Below are 19,574 nucleotides of genomic sequence, written 5' to 3' on the forward strand. Positions count from 1 at the left end.
TGAAGAAGTCTTAGAAAGAGGGCCCACAATATCCACCAACACACGGGTGAATGGCGCCTCAAAAGGAGGAATGGGAACTAGAGGTGCAACCTTTTCGGTCTGATTACACTTCCCCACAACTTGACAGGTGTGACAAGACTTACAATACCAGGAAACATCCCTGAAGATACCTGGCCAGTAGAAGTGTTTCAAAATGCGTGCCACAGTCTTCCTCACTCCAAGGTGTCCTGCCAAACTGGAATCATGAGCCACTCGAATGATATCCTGCCTACAAACACGAGGGATGACAACTTGATGTACAACCTCCCATTCACAGTCGGCTGATGCTGTTGGGGGTCTCCACTTCCTCATAAGTACTCCTGACTTTATATAATAACAAGTAGAAGCACCAGCTGACTCTTCCTCACTGCAAGCAGAGTTAGCTAGACCTTTCAACTCAGGGTCAGCAACCTGCAACTCAACCAACTCTTGACGAGACAAATTATCAACACTACGGGGTACTGCCTCATCTGGTGAGTGGTCCAAATTAGCAAGAAAAGTGTCAGCTAGGATAACATCATCATCATCATTATCCTCTAAATCACCAGTAACTTTAGACTTAGCCCTAGTGACAACACATGCAGGGAACACATCAGGGACACCACAATCCTGGGTCGCAGCCACTGGCTCACCAGACAACTGAGGAGCTGGACACACTTGACTTCCACCAATGTCATTTCCAAGTAAGAAAGTTACCCCTGACATTGGGAGTGTCTCAACCAACCCAACCATAACGGAACCATTAACAAAACCAGACTCTAAATTCACTCTGCACAGGGGGACAGAGAAGTAATTATTCCCTACACCTTGTAAGATTACAGTTTCATCAGAGGAATTAACATTAGAGCCTAGAACATTGGTCAGCATAAGGGATTGGCAAGCACCTGTGTCACGATATATTTTAACTGATTTACTGTCATTACTGTCCAGAGGACTGACAAAACCATCAGACAGGAAATTAGCACATGAATTCTTGAGAGTGTCACCTACGTTACTGCTCAAAAGAGGAGCTCCATCATGAGAATTTAAGTTACCCCTCAAAGCAGGTTCAGTTAACTCAGTTAAAGAATTATGGGAACTCTCAAGGATGGACACTAGACCAATTGACTGAATATTTAAAGACTCCTTTTTGTTCACATCACGCTGTCTCCTGAAACATTTCTCCGTAGTATGACCAATCTTACTACAATAAGTACATTTACTTTTCTGAAATCTAGAGGTGAAGCTGGTATTTACTTCCTGAGAAACATCATCTTTATTCTCTTTCCTGTTACCTGTACTCTGAGTAGAGGCAACGTACTTACTATCAGCTTTCCCTCTTTCTCTAGAATATCTCTTGTGAGTGAGAACATATTCATCAGCTAAAACTGCAGCATCAGACAAATTGTCTATTCTTTTCTCATCAAGATATAGGCTTACATCTTTACTAATACACCTCTTGAAGTCCTCCAGCAAAATCATCTGCTTAAATTTACCAAAATCAGAATCCACATTTTTAGAATTTAACCACTGCTCTAACAGATCTTCTTTGATTTTTGCATACTCAACATGGGATTGCTTATCTTGCTTGTAAGTTGTCCTAAATTTTACTCTATAAGCTTCAGGAACAAGCTCATAGGCCTTAAGAATCAAGCTCTTAACTACATCATAATTATCAGATTGATCCTGAGGCAAAGATGCATAAGTTACTTGAGCTTTACCGGTGAGAACAGTTTGAAGGAGTACTGGCCAATACTCCTTGGGCCAATTAAAACCTGTAGCTACCCTCTCAAACAACTGAAAATACTTTTTTAAATCAGATTCATTAAAAGGAGGGACAAGTTTAACATTTTTAGCCACATCAAAATCATCAGAGCAAGATGATCCAGTTCCACATTGTTTCATGCGATACTCATGGTCTGCCTGAATCCTGGCAAGTTCAACTTGTGCCTGTATCTGTGCCTCCTGAATCCGAGCCTGAGATTCAGCCTCCTTAGCATTTGCTTGAAATTCAGCCTCCTTAACACAAGCCTCCTTAGCCTGAGACTCAGCCTCCTTAGCACGTGCTTGAAATTCAGCTTCCTTCACACGAGCCTCCTGCAGGGCTAGTTGTAACTTAGCTAATTCAATCTGCGTTTGCTCATTTGGAGGAGTTACATTAAACAAGCTTTTATTAATAATGCCAACAATTTGATCTTTAGAATGATGAGAGTGAACTGCAATTCCCAATTGTTGAGCAACAAGCTTAAGTTCATTCTTTGTTCTGTTTTCTACATCACACACTGTTTGCACATTTGACAAAAAATCTTTGGCTTCATCAAGTGTAGTAATAGTAGACATCATGAATAAGTAACAGTCACAAAATATCAAGCAATATCCTTATGATAATATCCTGAATATCCTGATAAGAGGTCGCCAAATTTATGTTACGGAACAGCGAAAGATAATGTACACTTTAAGTGAGAATACTAAAAATCACTACTGTCCCGTAAAGTTCCAGGTTCAAAACAAAAGTGTTAGATAAAATTACAAGTTAAAGTTTAATGCTCAAACTAACAACAAAACATTCAGGACTCATAAGGATAATGTAATGACAAAAAAAAACAGGTTAAATATATGGTTAACTGCAATAGCCTCTATTAACACGAAATTAGCAAGAGTAAATTTATCTGTCAGCCCTGATAAAATTAAAATACACTGGGTAATGCTCAGTTAATGCAAGATAAATTATTACAGATTCAAAATATTATTAAAACTGGCTGACAAAATGAATCCTTCATAAATTACAAAAAACCTTACTAGGCCTAAGAATTAACCTTATGCTACACAGTACAAGAAAAAATGCAACAACAGTTATACTCAAATTACACAGCTGCTACATGGTTGGAGACTTCCTGAGCACTCACAACAATAACTGTACAGGGGAGGACAGAGATGTGAACAAAATGAGGATTAGATCTAAGTGGCAATGATACAGAGACTGAGCTCATTATATAGGGGCCAACAGAGCTTGATACAACTTGTAAGAAGGATGCGCAAATGAAGCCATGGGGACAAAGAGCTGACAATCCCGCTCTGAACAACAGAAAGGACGACTTACTCTACTATAACGGTAGAAGGGGGGGACTGAGGCAGAACACGCTCGCGATCAAACATGCAGCATACTGTGCGTTAAAATTACACAAAGGATGATGAAATCATAGGCTATTTAACAATATATATATATATATATATATATATATATATATATATATATATATATATATATATATATATATATATATGTGTGTGTGTGTGTGTTTGTGTGTGTGTGTGTGTATTTATACATATATATATACTGTATAGATAGATGGATAGATGGACAGATAGATATAGATAGATTGATTGATAGTTATATATAGTTACGAATGCTAGTGTGGTGTGTGGTGTGACAAGAGTAACAAGAAAGAAGAAAGGTATGGCAAGGTGGGATGAGCAGGTTAAGAGAGCAGTGGGGGAAAAGTGGAAGAAGTGGCTAAAATGGTTGCAGGTCAGAGGTTCAGTTGAAATAAGAAATGAATAGACTGAGAGCCAGTAGCATGTAAAGAGACTAGTGAGGAGGAAAAACAAGGAAGTGAATGATGATCTGGGAAGAAAAATTATTGCAAACTACTCTGAAAATAGGAAGGTACTTTGGAAAAAGGTGCGGAAATGTAGAAGTGAAAGCGGAATGAAATGTGATGGTGTGAAGAATGTAGGTGGTAAAACCCATGGGGATGAAGTAAGGACCACATGGAAAGAATATTTTCAAAGCCTAATGTATGGAAGTAAAGAGGGCAGAGCCACTGTAAACATGATTGGTTCGGGGGATGTGCAGAGAAGGAATGCAGTGCCAGGAGACGTGACACTAGCACAGGTGAAGAATGCTGTGAAGCTGTTGAAAAGTGGAAAAGCAGCTGGGGTTGATGAGGTGTGTGGAGGCATGATTAAGTGTAGTGGAGAGAGTGGATTGAAGTGCTTGTTGGAGATATGTAAGAAGGCATAGATGAGCGAAACTGTGCCAGCAGAGTGGAAAAAGGCTGTGATTTTACCCCTGTACAAAAATAAAGGTGAGCGAAGTGAATGCAAGAATTTTCGTGGCATATGTTTATTGAGTGTGGTAGGGAAGGTATATGGAAGAATTATTATAAAGAAAATTGGTATCAGAAGTCCTAGTGAGTGATGAACAGAGTGGCTTTAACAGTGACAGAGGATGTGTGGATCCAATATATGCAGTGAGACAGCAGAGAAGGCTTGTGAGAAGGACCACAAGGTGTTTATGGCATTCATGGATCTGGCAAAAGTTTACAACAAAGTGGACAGAGAGGGATTGTGGAAAGTTTTGCGCACGTCCGGTGTAAATTGTATGGTGCTAGGTGCCGTCAAGGGTTTTTATGATGGTAGTGAAGCATGTGTAAGGGTTAATGGGCATCAAAGTGAATGGTTCACGATCGGTGTGGCGTGCAACAAGGTTGTGTGATGTCCCCATGGTTGTTCAATATGTATATGGATGGGGTGATGAGACAAGTAAAAACACGAGTAATGGAGAGGAGGATGGTTTTGGTAATGAATGGTGATGGATGCAATATCTCAAATTTGTTGTATGCTGATGATGCAGTACTGTTTGGAAATTCCGTACAAGAACTTTCTTAGGTTACTGTAGAGTTTTCCTGATGTCTGTGAGCGTCGTGCCTTGAAAGTAAATGCAGAAAAGAGTAAAGTGATGGTTATTGAGAGAGAAGGTGACTTCCAGTGCGATGTTACAGTGAATGGAGAGAGACTGGAACTGGTGAGAGATGTCAAATACCTGGGTACAGTGACAGAAAAGAGAGGAAAATGAGCAAAAGAAGTGAAGGTCCAAAACGTGGTGAATGTTTTGAGTATCGGATAGAGCCAGGATTCCGAGGGATTGAAAGATGGATGAATGGGAGCTTGGCTCATTGGACTGGGCAAATCTGGGCTGTCTAGACATTGCTACTCCTCACCCTGCCCTAGGATGGGAAAGGAGGTCCTGGTGATGTATTTGATATATATATATATATATATATATATATATATATATATATATATATATGTATATATATATATCTATATATATATATATATATATATATATATGTATATATATATATATATATATATATATATATATATATATATATATATATATATATATATATATATATATATATATATATATATATATATATATATATATATATATATATATATATATATATATATATATATACAGTATATATATATATATATATATATATATATATATATATATATATATATATTGTATTGAAAAGAGTGAATTATATGGCTAATGATACAAGGTGTACCTGAAAATACAGAGATAGTTAATGTAGGAGGATGGCCGGGAGATTGTAAGCAGCTGACTGTTGAAAGTAAAGTTTTAACTCTCTCCCAAACCAGCCTTTCAGTCACAGATCACTCATATTATTATAACATTCGGTGTGCATCTGTATTATCACCAGTTCATAATTTTATTTTCATTTGACTGATAACATTCATGAGATCTTAATAGTAATTAAATGCTCCTACTATGTAGGCTGTATCTAAGCAAACGTGATGACACCCTGAGAATATATATATATAAATATTTATATATAATACGTGTGTGTGTGTGTGTGTGTGTGTGTGTGTGTGTGTGTGTGGAGAGAGAGAGAGAGAGAGAGAGAGAGAAATATATTACACACACACACACACACACACAAGAAAAATGAAAATGAAGTGTCGACCTTTGTCTTTTTCTCAGGGTGTCATCACGTTTGCTTAGATACAGCCTACATAGTAAGAGCATTTAATTACTACCAAGATCTCACGAATGTTATCAGTCAAATGGAAACAAAATTATGAACTGGTGATAATACAGATGCACACCAAATGTTATAATATGAGTGATCTGTGATTGAAAGGTTCGTTTGGGAGAGAGTTAAAACCTGATGTGAATTTCAACAGTCAGCTGCCTACAATCTCCCGGCCATCCTCCTACATTAACTATCTCTGTATTTTCAGGTACACCTTTATCATTAGCCATATAATTAACTCTTTTCAATACACTTATATGCACATTACGCATTATTTTGAAAACATTACTGAAGCATTTGAGCCATGGAATATCCTTTTCATTTTTTACTACCATATCAAGACGATTTTATAGCCTACCAACAGATTGTTAAAACTGGGGATCAGATGTAGCTTAATAAGGCCCACCTGTAGTCGAGGCACTATGCAAGTTTGTTTAATCATGTGAGGAAAAAAAAAACGGAATTATTAAAATGGGCGACACCTGGACTGACGGGGTTGTAAGTAGCTTCATGCAACCACGTTTCCAAGTCTTCTGCAGAGGGATGCACGAATAGCCCCATCAGTGTTTCCTTTCCTAGCGATGCACCTTCCCCCCCCCCCAACACACACACACACAACCCTATCAGTCAATGGATCTTTTGTTATATTTTTGTCATCTGAGGACGACTTTTCACTTCAAGTAAGATTCTTAAAACTTAGGTTTAGAAATAATCTTTATGGATCCCTTCACTGCAAATGGTCCTCTTTGAGTTAATAATGTCGCTTGGTATCAATCTGATTTTTTAAAAAATTTATGGCGATAAAATAGTTGGTATTCCACAGCTCTCTGACTCACTCTGAGCTGAAAGATATACTCTGGTGTTAGATGAAAAACAGTGTAAGGCTTATCCCGACTAGAAGAAAGCAAATGGAACGGGTATTAAATCTGTCATCATTCATTGACTCAGAGCTAAAAATATATACAGTAGTCTAATGTTAGCTACACCAGAATACAAGAGTTGTTCCAACAAAGAGAAAATTACTCTCTTGTATTTTTTTTGCTAGGTATTCTTTCAAGAGACCACCTGACGGTTCCTGGGGCACTAAGAGATCGGATGGATCTTGGTCCGGCATGGTTGGTATGGTGCTGAGAAAGGTAAGAAAGAATGCAGGTCTCCCCCTCCCTCATCTCTCTCTCTCTCTCTCTCTCTCTCTCTCTCTCTCTCTCTCTCTCTCTCTCTCTCTCTCTCTCTCTCTCCAGAGGGCCCTGCGATACGAATGTGATCAGGTGGCCCCTCAGCTGGCTACTACTTGTATTAAATCGATGGCTACCGTAGGATCTCCATCGGCCAGGAAGGAAGCAAAAGTGATCCCCATAAAAGAAAAGATCATCACAATTCGGGAAATTATTGTCCAGATAATCTTACATATGTAGTAGGGAAGGTGCTGGAAGGTGTCGCTGCAGATGGGACTGGAAATGATATTGAAGCAAATCAGCGACTTCACGACCTTTATCATGGGTATCGGCGGCTACCTTCTTTGATTTTCATCCATTTCACTGAATTCACCCAAGGTATGCTCTCTGAATACCACCAGTGTAGGACAATTGGCACACTATTAAGATTTCCAGGTGGCGTTCGATAAAGTACTTCACCGAAAGCTGATGACAAAAACTCGTGTATTAGGAATTCTGGAAGAACTAGCTACATTAACTGAGAATTGGCTGACTGATCGGCACCAGAGAGTAGTAGTCAACAGATAAACCTCTGGGCATCAGCTAAACATGTAGTACTCGAGGACTCAGTTCTAGACCTATTATCATGCATGATTTACATTAATAACGTAGATGTGGGCATCGTCAGCAGAACTGAAAAACTTTCGGCCGGCGGAAAACTACAAAATAATGCCTCAGTAATTGAAAACAGAATAATTACAAAAGAACTTGGTTAAATCAGGGTCAGAGCCAAAAAAGTGGCAAATACCTGTATAAGCACAAGGTAATGCACATTAGTCATGCAAATCCAAGAACCAACTAACTAAGAAAACTTAGTCATTCTAATCAGCAGTGACCCGAAAGTTCTCCAAACAGTGCACTAAAATAGAGGTGGAAGTGTAAAGGTTTATCGGATTTGTAAATAGGCAATTCAGATACAGAAATAAGGAAATTATCCCCTCTGTGTACAAATATTTTACTTGTTGGCACCTGGAATATGCTGTATGGTTCTAGTGGCCGATCCTGAAGGAGGATATTGCTAAGTCTTAGATCAAAAAGGTGCGTGGCTTTAAACTTGTCCCATCCTTCAGGCAGATGGCGTACCCGAGAAGGCTGCAGACAGTGGACCTCTTTTCGCAAGAGGGTTATAACCTCTCCTTTCACTGATCTACCTGGTGAACAAGCCTACATCTTGTATATCCTTAATGACCTAGAGCAACTTCTACTGTACAGCACCTACCCGTATCCCTGACCGCCTTGGAGAGAGTTCCAGCATACTCTGCCTTTTCGTTATAACTAATCCTTCTGCTTAAGCTGTTTATCTTTCCGTACCGTTGGGTCCTCCGATCGCAACCTTATCATCTTAACCTGTCCTGTTGCTCCGGTAAGGCCTGTGGACCCTCCCAAGAATCGGCGGTTGAGGCACTTTGGTGCTGCTGACTGAGAGGCCCTTGATCTTCCTTGAAATGATTATTGCTTTCATAGCCGAGAGCAATCTGAGTGTGCCTTGCGCATTACGGAGGTTATTCTCTCTGGCATGGAAATATACATTACCTTTTCATATCGTCTGACTCATATCATGCCCATTCTAATACTCTTCACAAGGAGAAGGCCTACAAAAGGTACAGGAGCCAACCCACTCCTGAATCTCATGTCTTTCATGTTTCTGCCCGGAATCGTGCAAAGTCTGTTCTTTGCTCTGCTAAAAATAATTTCATTCATACTAAGTGCTCTGAACTCTCCAACTCGAATTCATCACGCTCCTTCCTGCACCATGCCAAAAACTTTTCGAATAACTTTAGTTCATCATCCTTCCCTCCTCTTATCCACTCTGATGGCTGTGAAGCTATTTCTTCTACTGATAAAGTAGAACTCCTCGCTCAGACTTTCTCTTCCATTTCCACCTTAGACGATTCCGGTGTTGTTCCTCCATCAATTCCCCTCCGGTGACTTCCTCATGGTTAACGTTAAAATTTGTTCACGATGTATTTTCTGCCATCACTGTCCTCAATACTAACAAGGCATATGGGCCTAATGCGATCCCTCCTGTTGTCCTCAAAAACTGTGCTTCTGTGCTTACATCCTGCCTAAGTAAACGCTTTCGCCTTTGTCTATCAACTTGTATCTTTCCTTCCTGCTGGAAGTTTGCTGTCATTCAGCCTGTCCCAAAGAAGGGTGGCCATTCCCAGCCCTCTAACAATCGCCCAGTTGCTTTAACTTCCTGTATTTCAAAAGTTTTTGAATCTGTTCTGAAGGAAAAATTTTTAAAACACATTTCCTCTCACAACTTTTTTTCTAATCATCTGCATGGGCTCCGCCAGGGACACTCCACTGGCGATCTTCTCACCTACCTTCCAGGCTCCTGGTCATCCTCTTTTTGGGACTTCGGCGAAAGCTTTGCCATTGCACTTGATATTTCAAAGGCTTTCAATCGAGTCTGCCTTAAATCTCTAACTTCCAAATTGGACTCTTAAGGATTCTATCCTCCTATCTGTGTCTTCATCAATAGCTTCCTTTCTTGTCGCTCAATAGCTGCTGTTGTAGACGGCCACCGTTCTTCTAGAGCTATCAATAGTGGCGTTCGTCAGGATTCTGTCCTATCATCAACTCTCTTTCATTCATCAGTGACCTTCCAAGCTGTACAGTCTCCAGCAAAAGTCGAGCGACCGGCTCGACGAGCAGGTTGGTATATGTGGCACCACCTCACCCACAGTTTCACCCCCTCTCCTCCCTCGTTCCCATTCATTCGTCTACCCTCAACCCTCCCCACATCCAAGTTCCTACTCGCATCCAAGTTCCTACTCCTTAGTATAGTTATTTATACACCACGATCTGAACGCAAGGTAATATAAAATAGTAATATATTCGTATGACAGTGAGGTCTGTAATCATACAGTTTATCATTTTGACGGTTGTATCCAGTCAGTATGCAACATTAAACAGTCGGAAGCTATAAATAGATGTTTGTAGTGGTCGGTGGTGTGTGGGGGGTTAGCTGGCCGTCACACGTTGTGGTGGTGGCCTGGGGAGAGGGAGATGGACCCGGGGTCGACGGCTCTGCCCGGGGTGGATAGTGTGTGTGTGTGTTTTCCACCAATGCTCATAAACACGTCTTTATTATCACAATGAAGTGTGCATTACAATATTGTCCACTGCGCCATATAATAGTGATATTTATAATGTAACTATATGGCAAATAAGCATTTAATTATCAGTACACAGTAAGACCTTATTTTCTGGATGTTATTCAGTCAGATATGCAGTGCAATAGCAGATTATAATATATTAGTTTGAATGTAGCCTTTAACTCTGCGGGGTAGGTCAGGCTAGAACACCAGATCTCTAGTAAAACATTCACTATTGTCACTATACCACATGTTATTGTAGGGCAACTGGAACAGGGCGATAGCAAAGGTGGTGGTGGGTGGTCCTACTCGGTGTTGACAGAGTTACCTTATCTCTCCCTCAGTTACCCACAACATTCCATTATCATATAAATCCAGTGTCTGACGCCATTGTTTCATATCGTTTTAAAATTTGTTCTTATATAAACCGGTAGTCAGTTAGTCTTCCTTATTAAATATTTGCGAAACCAAAACCGTTTGTCCATTTTAACATCTTCTCTCTCTGTGGCAGCTGACGTTTCAGCTGACGATAGTTAACGGGAAAAACCATGGCCACACAGATAGAGGAAAATAGTAATAGACATGGGACACATGTTGAAGAGCAAGTAACCATAAAGTTATCCTGACCGCTACGTCTATTACATTGCTATAAGTAACACTGACCAGTGTGAACTGTAACTCGTCAAACCTTTCTTGAAATCATTCTCGCTGAAATTTGGCTCTCTCTTGTATTTTGTTTTTCTCTTGGAAGGAACTCTTATTGCGGGCTCATGGCCTTTGGTTCCTTCTTCCTCGCATAAAAAAAAAAAAATTATCTGTTGTATGGCACGATGATGTTGATTAGCGTAAGCTGCAATCGAGACAAGTTTGTTTGGTTACTATACAGATCATCCATTCGGCCTGTTTAGTTATTGGTTACCTTTTTCGAAATACGTCGTGTTATAAGCGTGTGAATCGCAAATTATACCCTATTGCAGTTTAACTATTTAAGGCAAGCTTATATTCCTGATATTGTTATCAGGTGGTGACGGATCTCTTGCTGGACTAAGTGGTGATAAGTGGCTGAGGCAAGGGGTGGAGGGGGTTGGCTGTATGCAGCACCGGATTAACCCTGTTGTGGCCTGGTAGGCAGTGCAGCCGGTTGGCCTGCAACATACAGATCTCTTTTTTCCGTTATTTCCAGTGAAATGTTGGCATGACCTATAATGGCCTTTTTTGATGGCCTGATGGGTGATGGCCCATATTTGGACGCCCAGAGCGTATATTTATTCCGTTCTGGAAGTCTGGATGGCCTATGACAGGCCGTGGCATGGTAGATAGTTGCCCATTTTGCCTATACCTGGTAATCCGACTGTGTGTATGAAACTGATCTTGGTACTTATAATACTGTCAGCAGCAATGAATGGCGTCTAATTATTATTAACAGACCTTTGGTAATGGCAGCAACCACGTCATGGCCTGGGCTCGATCAGCTTAGTTTGTTTAACCACCAGACAAGCTGTCACTCAGTCCCTGTTGCCCAGCGTTATCCGATATCATGTATTAAGACATCAGCAACCAAGATAATACTGATTCTGTGTTTTACTTATCAGCAACACTTTGCTATTATCACACATGGGGTATTAGTAGTAACTAATGGTAATGACCTATATTAGAGTTTGTAAAGTAACAGTGATTACGTCGAGTAAGGGAAGGAGCACACCACCTACCACTACAAACATATAGCTTCCGACTATTTAATGTTACACTTTGACTGATACAACCGTCAAAATGATAAATTGTATGATTACAGACCTCACTGTCATACGAATATATTACTATTTTATATTACCCTGCGTTCAGGTCGTGGTGTATTAATAACTATACTATGGAGTAAAATACTGTGTAATGTGCTTTTATTCGTTACCATAACAAAACCATTATTTCCCAAGACAAATGGATGATGGAAGAGTGGTTGAGACAATGCAAGTAGACCCTTGGGTGTGGGGAGGGAGGTAGACGAATCAATGGGAACGAGGGAGAGGAGGGGGGAGGGGCTGAAACTGGGTGTGCGGCGATGCCACATATACCGACCTGCTCGTCAAGCCGGTCGCTCGATTTTTGATGGAAACTGTACATCTTATCCTATCCACTCTTCATCTTTCTATTCGCTTCCCTCAGCGCCCATCTCAGCAGTTACTTCAACAAACAAGGGATGAGGGCTTGGCTCATATCTCTGACTGGGGTAAAAGTGATCTTGCTGTTTTTAATGCATCAGAAACTCGGTTTTTACATCTTTCAACCCAACAAAATCATCTGCAGGATTATCCCTTAACTTTTTACAATATCTAACTCAATCCTGCATCATCTTTAAACCTACTTGGGGTTTCATTCTTGCAGGATTTATCTCGGAAAGATCATATTACATCTCTTGTAAAATCTGCTTCCAAAAATTGGGAGTGCTAAGCCGACTCTGTGTCTTCTTTACCCCTGCACAGTTGTTGACTTTATACACTGGTTTTATTATCCCCTGCGTAGAGTACAACTCTCACATGTGGGGAGGTTCCCCACATACAGCTGTTCTCAACAAGGTGGAGCCAAAGGCTTTTCGTCTCATCATCTGTCCTCCTCTAAATGGCTCTCTTAAATTTTTGTCTCTTTGCCGCACTGTTACATCTTTATCTCTTTTCTATCACTACTTCAATGGTCATTGCTCCTTTGAACTGTCTGCTTGCATCCTTCCGCAACAATGGCAGGCTCGTAACACTCGTCTAGCAACAAACTCTCATCCCTTTTCTGTCCAGCTCTCTAGTGCATTTTAGTCTTTCATGTTTGCAACAGGTCAGCTGTGGTACTGTCCTTCTCTGTCCATATTTTCTACTTCCCATGATCTCCAGTCTTTCAAACGCAGTGTGTCCAGGCATCTCGAAGTGAACGGATCCTGAATTTGGCTTTTTTTTTTTTTTTTTTTTCCCCTTGGAGGGAACAATCTGTGGCTTCTGGCCATTGGTTGCTTCCTTCTTACATTAAAAAAAAAAAAAAAAGTAGGCTACAGACATTGGACCTATTTTCGTAAGAGACTAGGAATGTGCAAGGACAGCTTACTAAGGTTTTCAGAATCATTCATGAACATAAAAACGCTAACAACCTTCACAAATTTAGATTAAATATAAATTCGACGAGGATGGAAGCTTGTCTTGAAGCTTTTCCACTATGATACGGTAGGTAAATTCTTCACTCATGAGATCTACAATACATGTATAGTACCAGCAGAGCAGGTTAACAAATCCTTGATAGAGCTTTTCAGAACAAGGTTAGCCAGAGTTTAGTTGACCATAATTCACTAACACGTTGAATGTTTCCTTTCCAGTAAAATCTCCAAGCCCGGCTTTTATCAACCAAGTCATGTGCACTTCCTTTTTCCCGAACTTGTGCTGCTGTTAGGACAGGTGGGTGGGGAGAGTCATCTACTATACTTTTCTCTCACTTCTAGAGTAACAAAGTGTGATTAACATCATCCTTCATGGCACCTCTTCGATAATGGGTCGTTGGATCTTTTTGAGGTATCACTTTTCCATGTAACTCTCTCTCTCTCTCTCTCTCTCTCTCTCTCTCTCTCTCTCTCCGGTCATTGCCTTATTCATCCAGTCTTTGATAAAAATCGCTTTTCATGATCGTGTGCTCTAACACACATGCATAGGTTTTTTCATACAGGCCCTTCAAGGTTCATAGCAGTTTTATGTTTTTTACTTTCCATTCATTATTTCTCTATAATTTCCAACATTTCTTGTTCATATTAAATTATATTCTGTTTTAGTGTTGTTCAAAAATTATGCTTAAACTAGAATGGCACTCAGTAGAGCGCATACTTCCGCCAACGCCCTATCTCGCTTTGTTAAAGAAAGTGAAAAAAAAAATCCTGAATCCGCGCCTTTATCCGGATCCGCACCAAAATATAATGGAGCATATTCTGGGCCAAGGCCCATTCTTTTACTAAGTTTCGTGGGAATCCAGCCAGTAGTTTTTGTGTAATCTTGCTCACAAACAACCAACCAACAAACAAACAAACGGACAGGGGTGAAAACATAACCTCCTTGGCGGAGGTAATAATCTACAAGCTCAAGGACATCATTTTTCTCTTAGATAACATCAGACTGTTTTACGCAACTTAGCTGACCCATTTCGTAGACAAAGGGTTAATGGGCACTATGTCTAAACTCTACAATTGGAAAGTCTGCTCTTTTTAGTAATAGCGTCGCGAGACAGCAAGAATGAAATTAGTGTGCATCATGAAGTTTCACTGAAAAAATCAAAACAGAATTTCCCATTTCAGGAAGTTGATATGGGTGTTGGTCCGTTTGCAGTGATCTCGAGTCGGGCAGAAGTCATCGACTACTTCAGATATATATTCCTAGACTACCTTAAGATTGTCGGTGGTCGTGGTAGTCTTGAAGTGGATGCATGGAACTTCACATATCCTTTTGTACCTCACGTTTGGTTATGCATCCTGCTGTGTCTGGTGCTGCTGGGAGCCCTTCTGTTACTGCTGCCTATGTGTTTGTCTCTCGGAGTTCAGCAATATTGCCCCTTCGATCTGATTCATATATTTCTCCAGCAAAGTAAGGCTGCTGTTACAACTACTGTAGTAGTAGTAGTAGTAGAAGCGGTAGCAAAGTATTATTACTGATCACCTATTTGCACAGAGGAAGATCTTTATTTCCTTTAATATATATATATATATATATATATATATATATATAGATATATATATATATATATATATATATATATATATATATATATATATATACACACTATACTCAGTGTAGTCACCCATAGGCAGAAGAAGAGGAAAGAATGAAGGAAAGACAGACAGAAGAGAGAGTGTAAAGTCACCCTTAGGCAGAAGGAAGAGAAAGGAACGAAAGAAGTAAAGACAGAAGAGGAAAGAAGTGAGTGGATGGTGAGCGTCCCCACCTACCACATATTATTATTTTTATTATTATTATTATTATTATTATTATTATTATTATTATTATTATTATTGTTGTTGTTGTTGTTATTATTGTTGATGTTGTTATTCAGTTATTTCGTCTTTGGTTTTCATCATAGGCCTACTTATTGAGGATATACAACACGATGACCCAACGCTCAGCCAGTTTCTGTGACGTTGACCTGCTTTTCAAGGTCACAGATCCAAAAATGTCTACAAATCATGACTTTTCAACCGCAGTATACTCCAAAAGTATTGGGCAGAAATGAACATGGAAGGAAATCCCATGATAATTTATTTCCAAATTTTTAAAAGAAAAACAGTCCTGCCCAAGGTTAACCAAAGTACTTGTGCCAAATATGACCCTGACCTATTTTAGGTCAGGTCATATACTCAGTGTTGGTGCAAAAGTTGCATAATTGAAATTGAAATGTTTCAGAAACTAATTGAGATACAGCTATTTGGTTGAAAATTCTGTGATAAAAAAAAAGTTTGCTGAGAATTTTGGCTGAATATTTTGCCTTTTAGCATAATAGAAAGTACCGAATTCAGGTCTGCTCAGTGTTTTCTTTGTAGCACATTCTAGAGAAAACCACAAAAGTTGTAAGGCTGTAACTTTAAAAAATATGGTTACAGTTATGCACACAGTTAGCCAGCTAAAATATATCTATGTTATGTTCTTATGAAGTTCTTAGGCAGTGAACACAAAAGTAGCATCTGCATAACAACAAAGACAATCAATTCCTTAAATAGTTACAGCGAAGCTTCTTAACTGTGGCTATACAATAAGTAAATAGGTAAATTTTTAATGTTATTATTAGTCTCTACCCATTAGATCGGTGGAGACTATTGTTTTAGCTGGTATTATTTTTATTCCCCCCTCAGAGTCTCGCTGTGATTTTAGGAGAACCGGAGAATGTGCAGGACTCTGAAGGGCCCAGGTTAGGGTGTCCTGGCATGGGCCGTTTGCGGATAGAAAAAAATCTAAATCCTTTACACACAGTGGAAGGGCTTGTCAGAAAGTCATATCAGTATTATGCTGCGAATGAGATAAGTTGATCGTGTCAACTGGAGATTTCAATACGACCTGTGCAAGGTGCCTGAATTGCCCAGGTTATGTATCCTGGTATGGGCCATTGCTGAGAGAAAAAATTCCAGATCTCCCCAATGGGGTCAAGGTCATTGCAAGAAACAGTAGGTAGGGACTAATGACTGTCTGCAGGACAGATGCAGAGTTCATTATAATTTTTGTTTTTATTATTATTATTATTATTATTATTATTATTATTATTGTTGTTGTTGTTGTTGTTGTTGTTGTTGTTATTCTATTATTATTATTATTATTATTATTATTATTATTATTATTATTATTATTATTGATCTCCACCTATAGTAATAGATGGAGACCTATACTTCCGTCATTACTGGTTTCCATCTATTACCATAGGTGATCTTTTTTTTTTTCTGTCATTACAGTTATAATTGTTGTTAAGCTTTGCCATACACATGACAAAGCTTATTGTTTCGGTAGGTATTATTATTTTCTTTGCGCTTTTTTCCTTAGACTTTGACGATATTATACAAGAAGGTAATTTAGGATAACTCAAGTACTTCTGTCCAATACAAATGATCTTGACCTCTTTTTTAAGGTCATGCTCATTTTTTAGTGCAAAAATTGCATATTTGAAATTGAAATATCTCAGAAACTAATTCAGATACAGCTATTTGGTTGAAAATGCTGTGATAAAAAAGTTTGCTGAAAATTTTGATTAAATATTTTACAGTTTAGCTTAGAGGAAAGTACCGAATTCAAATCTGCTCATTCTTTTCTTTGTACCACGTTTTAGAAAAAAAACAGAAGCCGTAAAGCTGTAGTTTTACAGAAATACAGCTGTTGTCCCTCTCATTATTTAAAAAGAATACTCTTACAGTTAGCATTTAGTTGGTCCGTTAAAACTGTGCCAATATATATGTTGTGTTCATATGAACTTTTTAGGCAGTGAACACAAAAGCAGCATTTCCATAACTGCAAAACAATCAGTGGTTATGGCGGAGCTTCCATATTGTGGCTACACAATAAGTAACTAGGTAACTAGTCAGTGTTAGTAGTAGTAGTAGTAGTAGTAGTAGTAGTAGTATCATTTTTATTATTATTGTTCCGTCACTGTCCATCTCCAATATTCATCATACTTATTGAGTATATAAAGCACCATGACCGTATAACACAGACCCACTTTCAGTAACCTTCACATTCATTTCCAGGTCACAGGTCCAATAACGCCCAGTAATGTATAGATACATAAACATGGAAGGAAATCCAGTGATAAAATAATTTTCCATACAAGTGTATGGAAAAAATATGAAAGTAATTCATGCATGACATTTCGATACTTCAGACCCTAACAATTTTGTTTGGTTCGGAACCAGGTCTGTATTTGGTGGCAGTCTGACAAACGTTTCTGAGTTATTACAAAAAACATTATTCTCATAGGTGGAGATCAGTAACTCTGACAGTTACAGTTTTCTAATTATTATCATTATTGACCTCCACCGACTACCATACGTGGAGATCATTGTATCCACCATTTTATTATTAATAAGAACTCCACATGCTTTTGAGTTCTTATTGATATTGTATATATATATATATATATATATATATATATATATATATATATATATATATATATATATATATATATATATATATATATATATATATATATATATATATATATATATATATATATATATATATATATATATATATATATATATATATATATATATATATATATTTGGGGGAGAGGGGCGGATCAAGAAGGCTGCCATTTCAAGACCGTTCGAGGCCAGCCTGCCAGGCTTCTTATGGCACAAAAAAAAAAAAAATTCCAACCACAAGTGATAGAATTGATAGGGAAGCTTTGTGGACTGTTTTAAGATTGTATGGACTTGATGGTACGTTACTAAAAGGAGTGAAAAGTTTTTATGTAAATAGTGGAGCGTGTGTGAGAGTGGGAAATGCTGTGAGTGATTGGTTTCCAGTGAGAGTGGGGCTGCAACAGGGATGTGTGATGTCGCCTTGGTTGTTTAATATTTATATGGATGGCGTTGTAAGGGAGGCGAATGCAAGAGTGTTAGGTGGAGGTTTGAGTCTCGTGAATGTTGATGATAGAAAGTGGAATCTGAAGCAGCTACTGTTTGCAGATGATACTGCACTGGTGGCTGATTCAGAGGAGAGATTGAGACAGTTGGTAGAGGAGTTTGGAAGGGTGTGTGAAAGGAGGAAATTGAAAGTAAATGATTATAAGAGTAAAGTGATGAAGTGTACGAGGTTGGTAGATGATAGGAGGATGAATATAGTTTTGAATGGTGAGTTGCTTGAGGAGGTAGAGTGTTTTAAGTATTTAGGGTCATATGTTGCTGTGGATGGAAGAATAGATGCAGAAGTGAAACTTAGAATGAATGAATCAGGAATGGTGCTGGGAGGAATGAAACAGGTGTTTAAATGTCGTTCACTTAGAATTGATGTAAAGAGAAGGCTGTATGAGGGTCTTGTGGTACTGACTGCATTATATGGGGCTGAAACATGGAATATGGGTGTAGCAGAGGAAATGTTTGAATGTAATGGAGATGAGTTGTCTGAGGAGTATGTGTGGAGTGACACGTATGGATCGAGTGAGAAATGATGAAGTGCGAATGAGAACTGGAGTTGTTCGGAGATGACTGATCGATTGAGCAGAGGGTTTTACGATGGTTTGGGCATATGAAGAGAATGGATAATGAGCGATTGATGAAAAAGATAACTAGATCTGATGTGAGAGGTGTGAGGCTGAGAGGAAGACCATGAATAGGATGGATGGACAGTGTGAAGAGAGCACTGGATGCGAGAGTGATGTCTGTTGAGCAAGGAAGAGTGGCTGTGCGTGATAGAAATGAATGGAGAGAAATTGTGAATGAATAAATGATGAGGCAGTCCTGAGGGGATATTCTCCGGCATTTGTCTGATCAGCTGATCAGGTCAGGTGTGGGTAAGGGGATGGGTCTATTATGATGTGGCAGGGGTAAACCAGCTCTGATGTCGGCCCCTGCTGCAGATGTCACTGATTGCACTGCGCAGTTGACCCTCATGTGGTGTGGTGCGGTGAGGATCTGTCCTTTCTCCCCTTTGGGGCTAAGATGCGAATGAATGTGTCTGAGTGGATGAGTAAATTGGGAGTGTGTCGTCCTGTCTCGGCTACCTCCCTGTCCTTGGAGGAAGCAGCCTAGGTACATAGATAGATAGACTAGTGCCGCACTAGTGCCCTTTATTTATTTTTTCAGTTTTTGCTCTGCTGCTCAGCAAAACTATTGAATCGATGGCTTTGCAACTGTTGCAGTATGTAGTCGTCAACATATCCTAATGCACCTG

At 39.2% G+C, this 19,574-nt stretch overlaps 1 protein-coding gene across 1 annotated transcript in view; it reads left to right on the plus strand.

Annotated features, from left to right (window-relative positions):
• Positions 1-19,574, plus strand: part of LOC145397204 (glutamate receptor ionotropic, kainate 4-like) — a 156,489-nt gene that overhangs the window by 42,726 nt on the left and 94,189 nt on the right. Inside the window, exons 6-7 of the mRNA XM_080270399.1 lie at positions 6,919-7,009; positions 14,504-14,789. Coding sequence (XP_080126525.1) covers positions 6,919-7,009; positions 14,504-14,789 — 377 coding nt within the window. The remainder of the gene's footprint in view (positions 1-6,918; positions 7,010-14,503; positions 14,790-19,574) is intronic.

Source organism: Coenobita brevimanus, chromosome 40 (assembly GCF_032717465.1).
Source record: "Coenobita brevimanus isolate Jiangsu-jjx chromosome 40, ASM3271746v2, whole genome shotgun sequence".
NCBI classification, from domain to species: domain Eukaryota; kingdom Metazoa; phylum Arthropoda; class Malacostraca; order Decapoda; family Coenobitidae; genus Coenobita; species Coenobita brevimanus.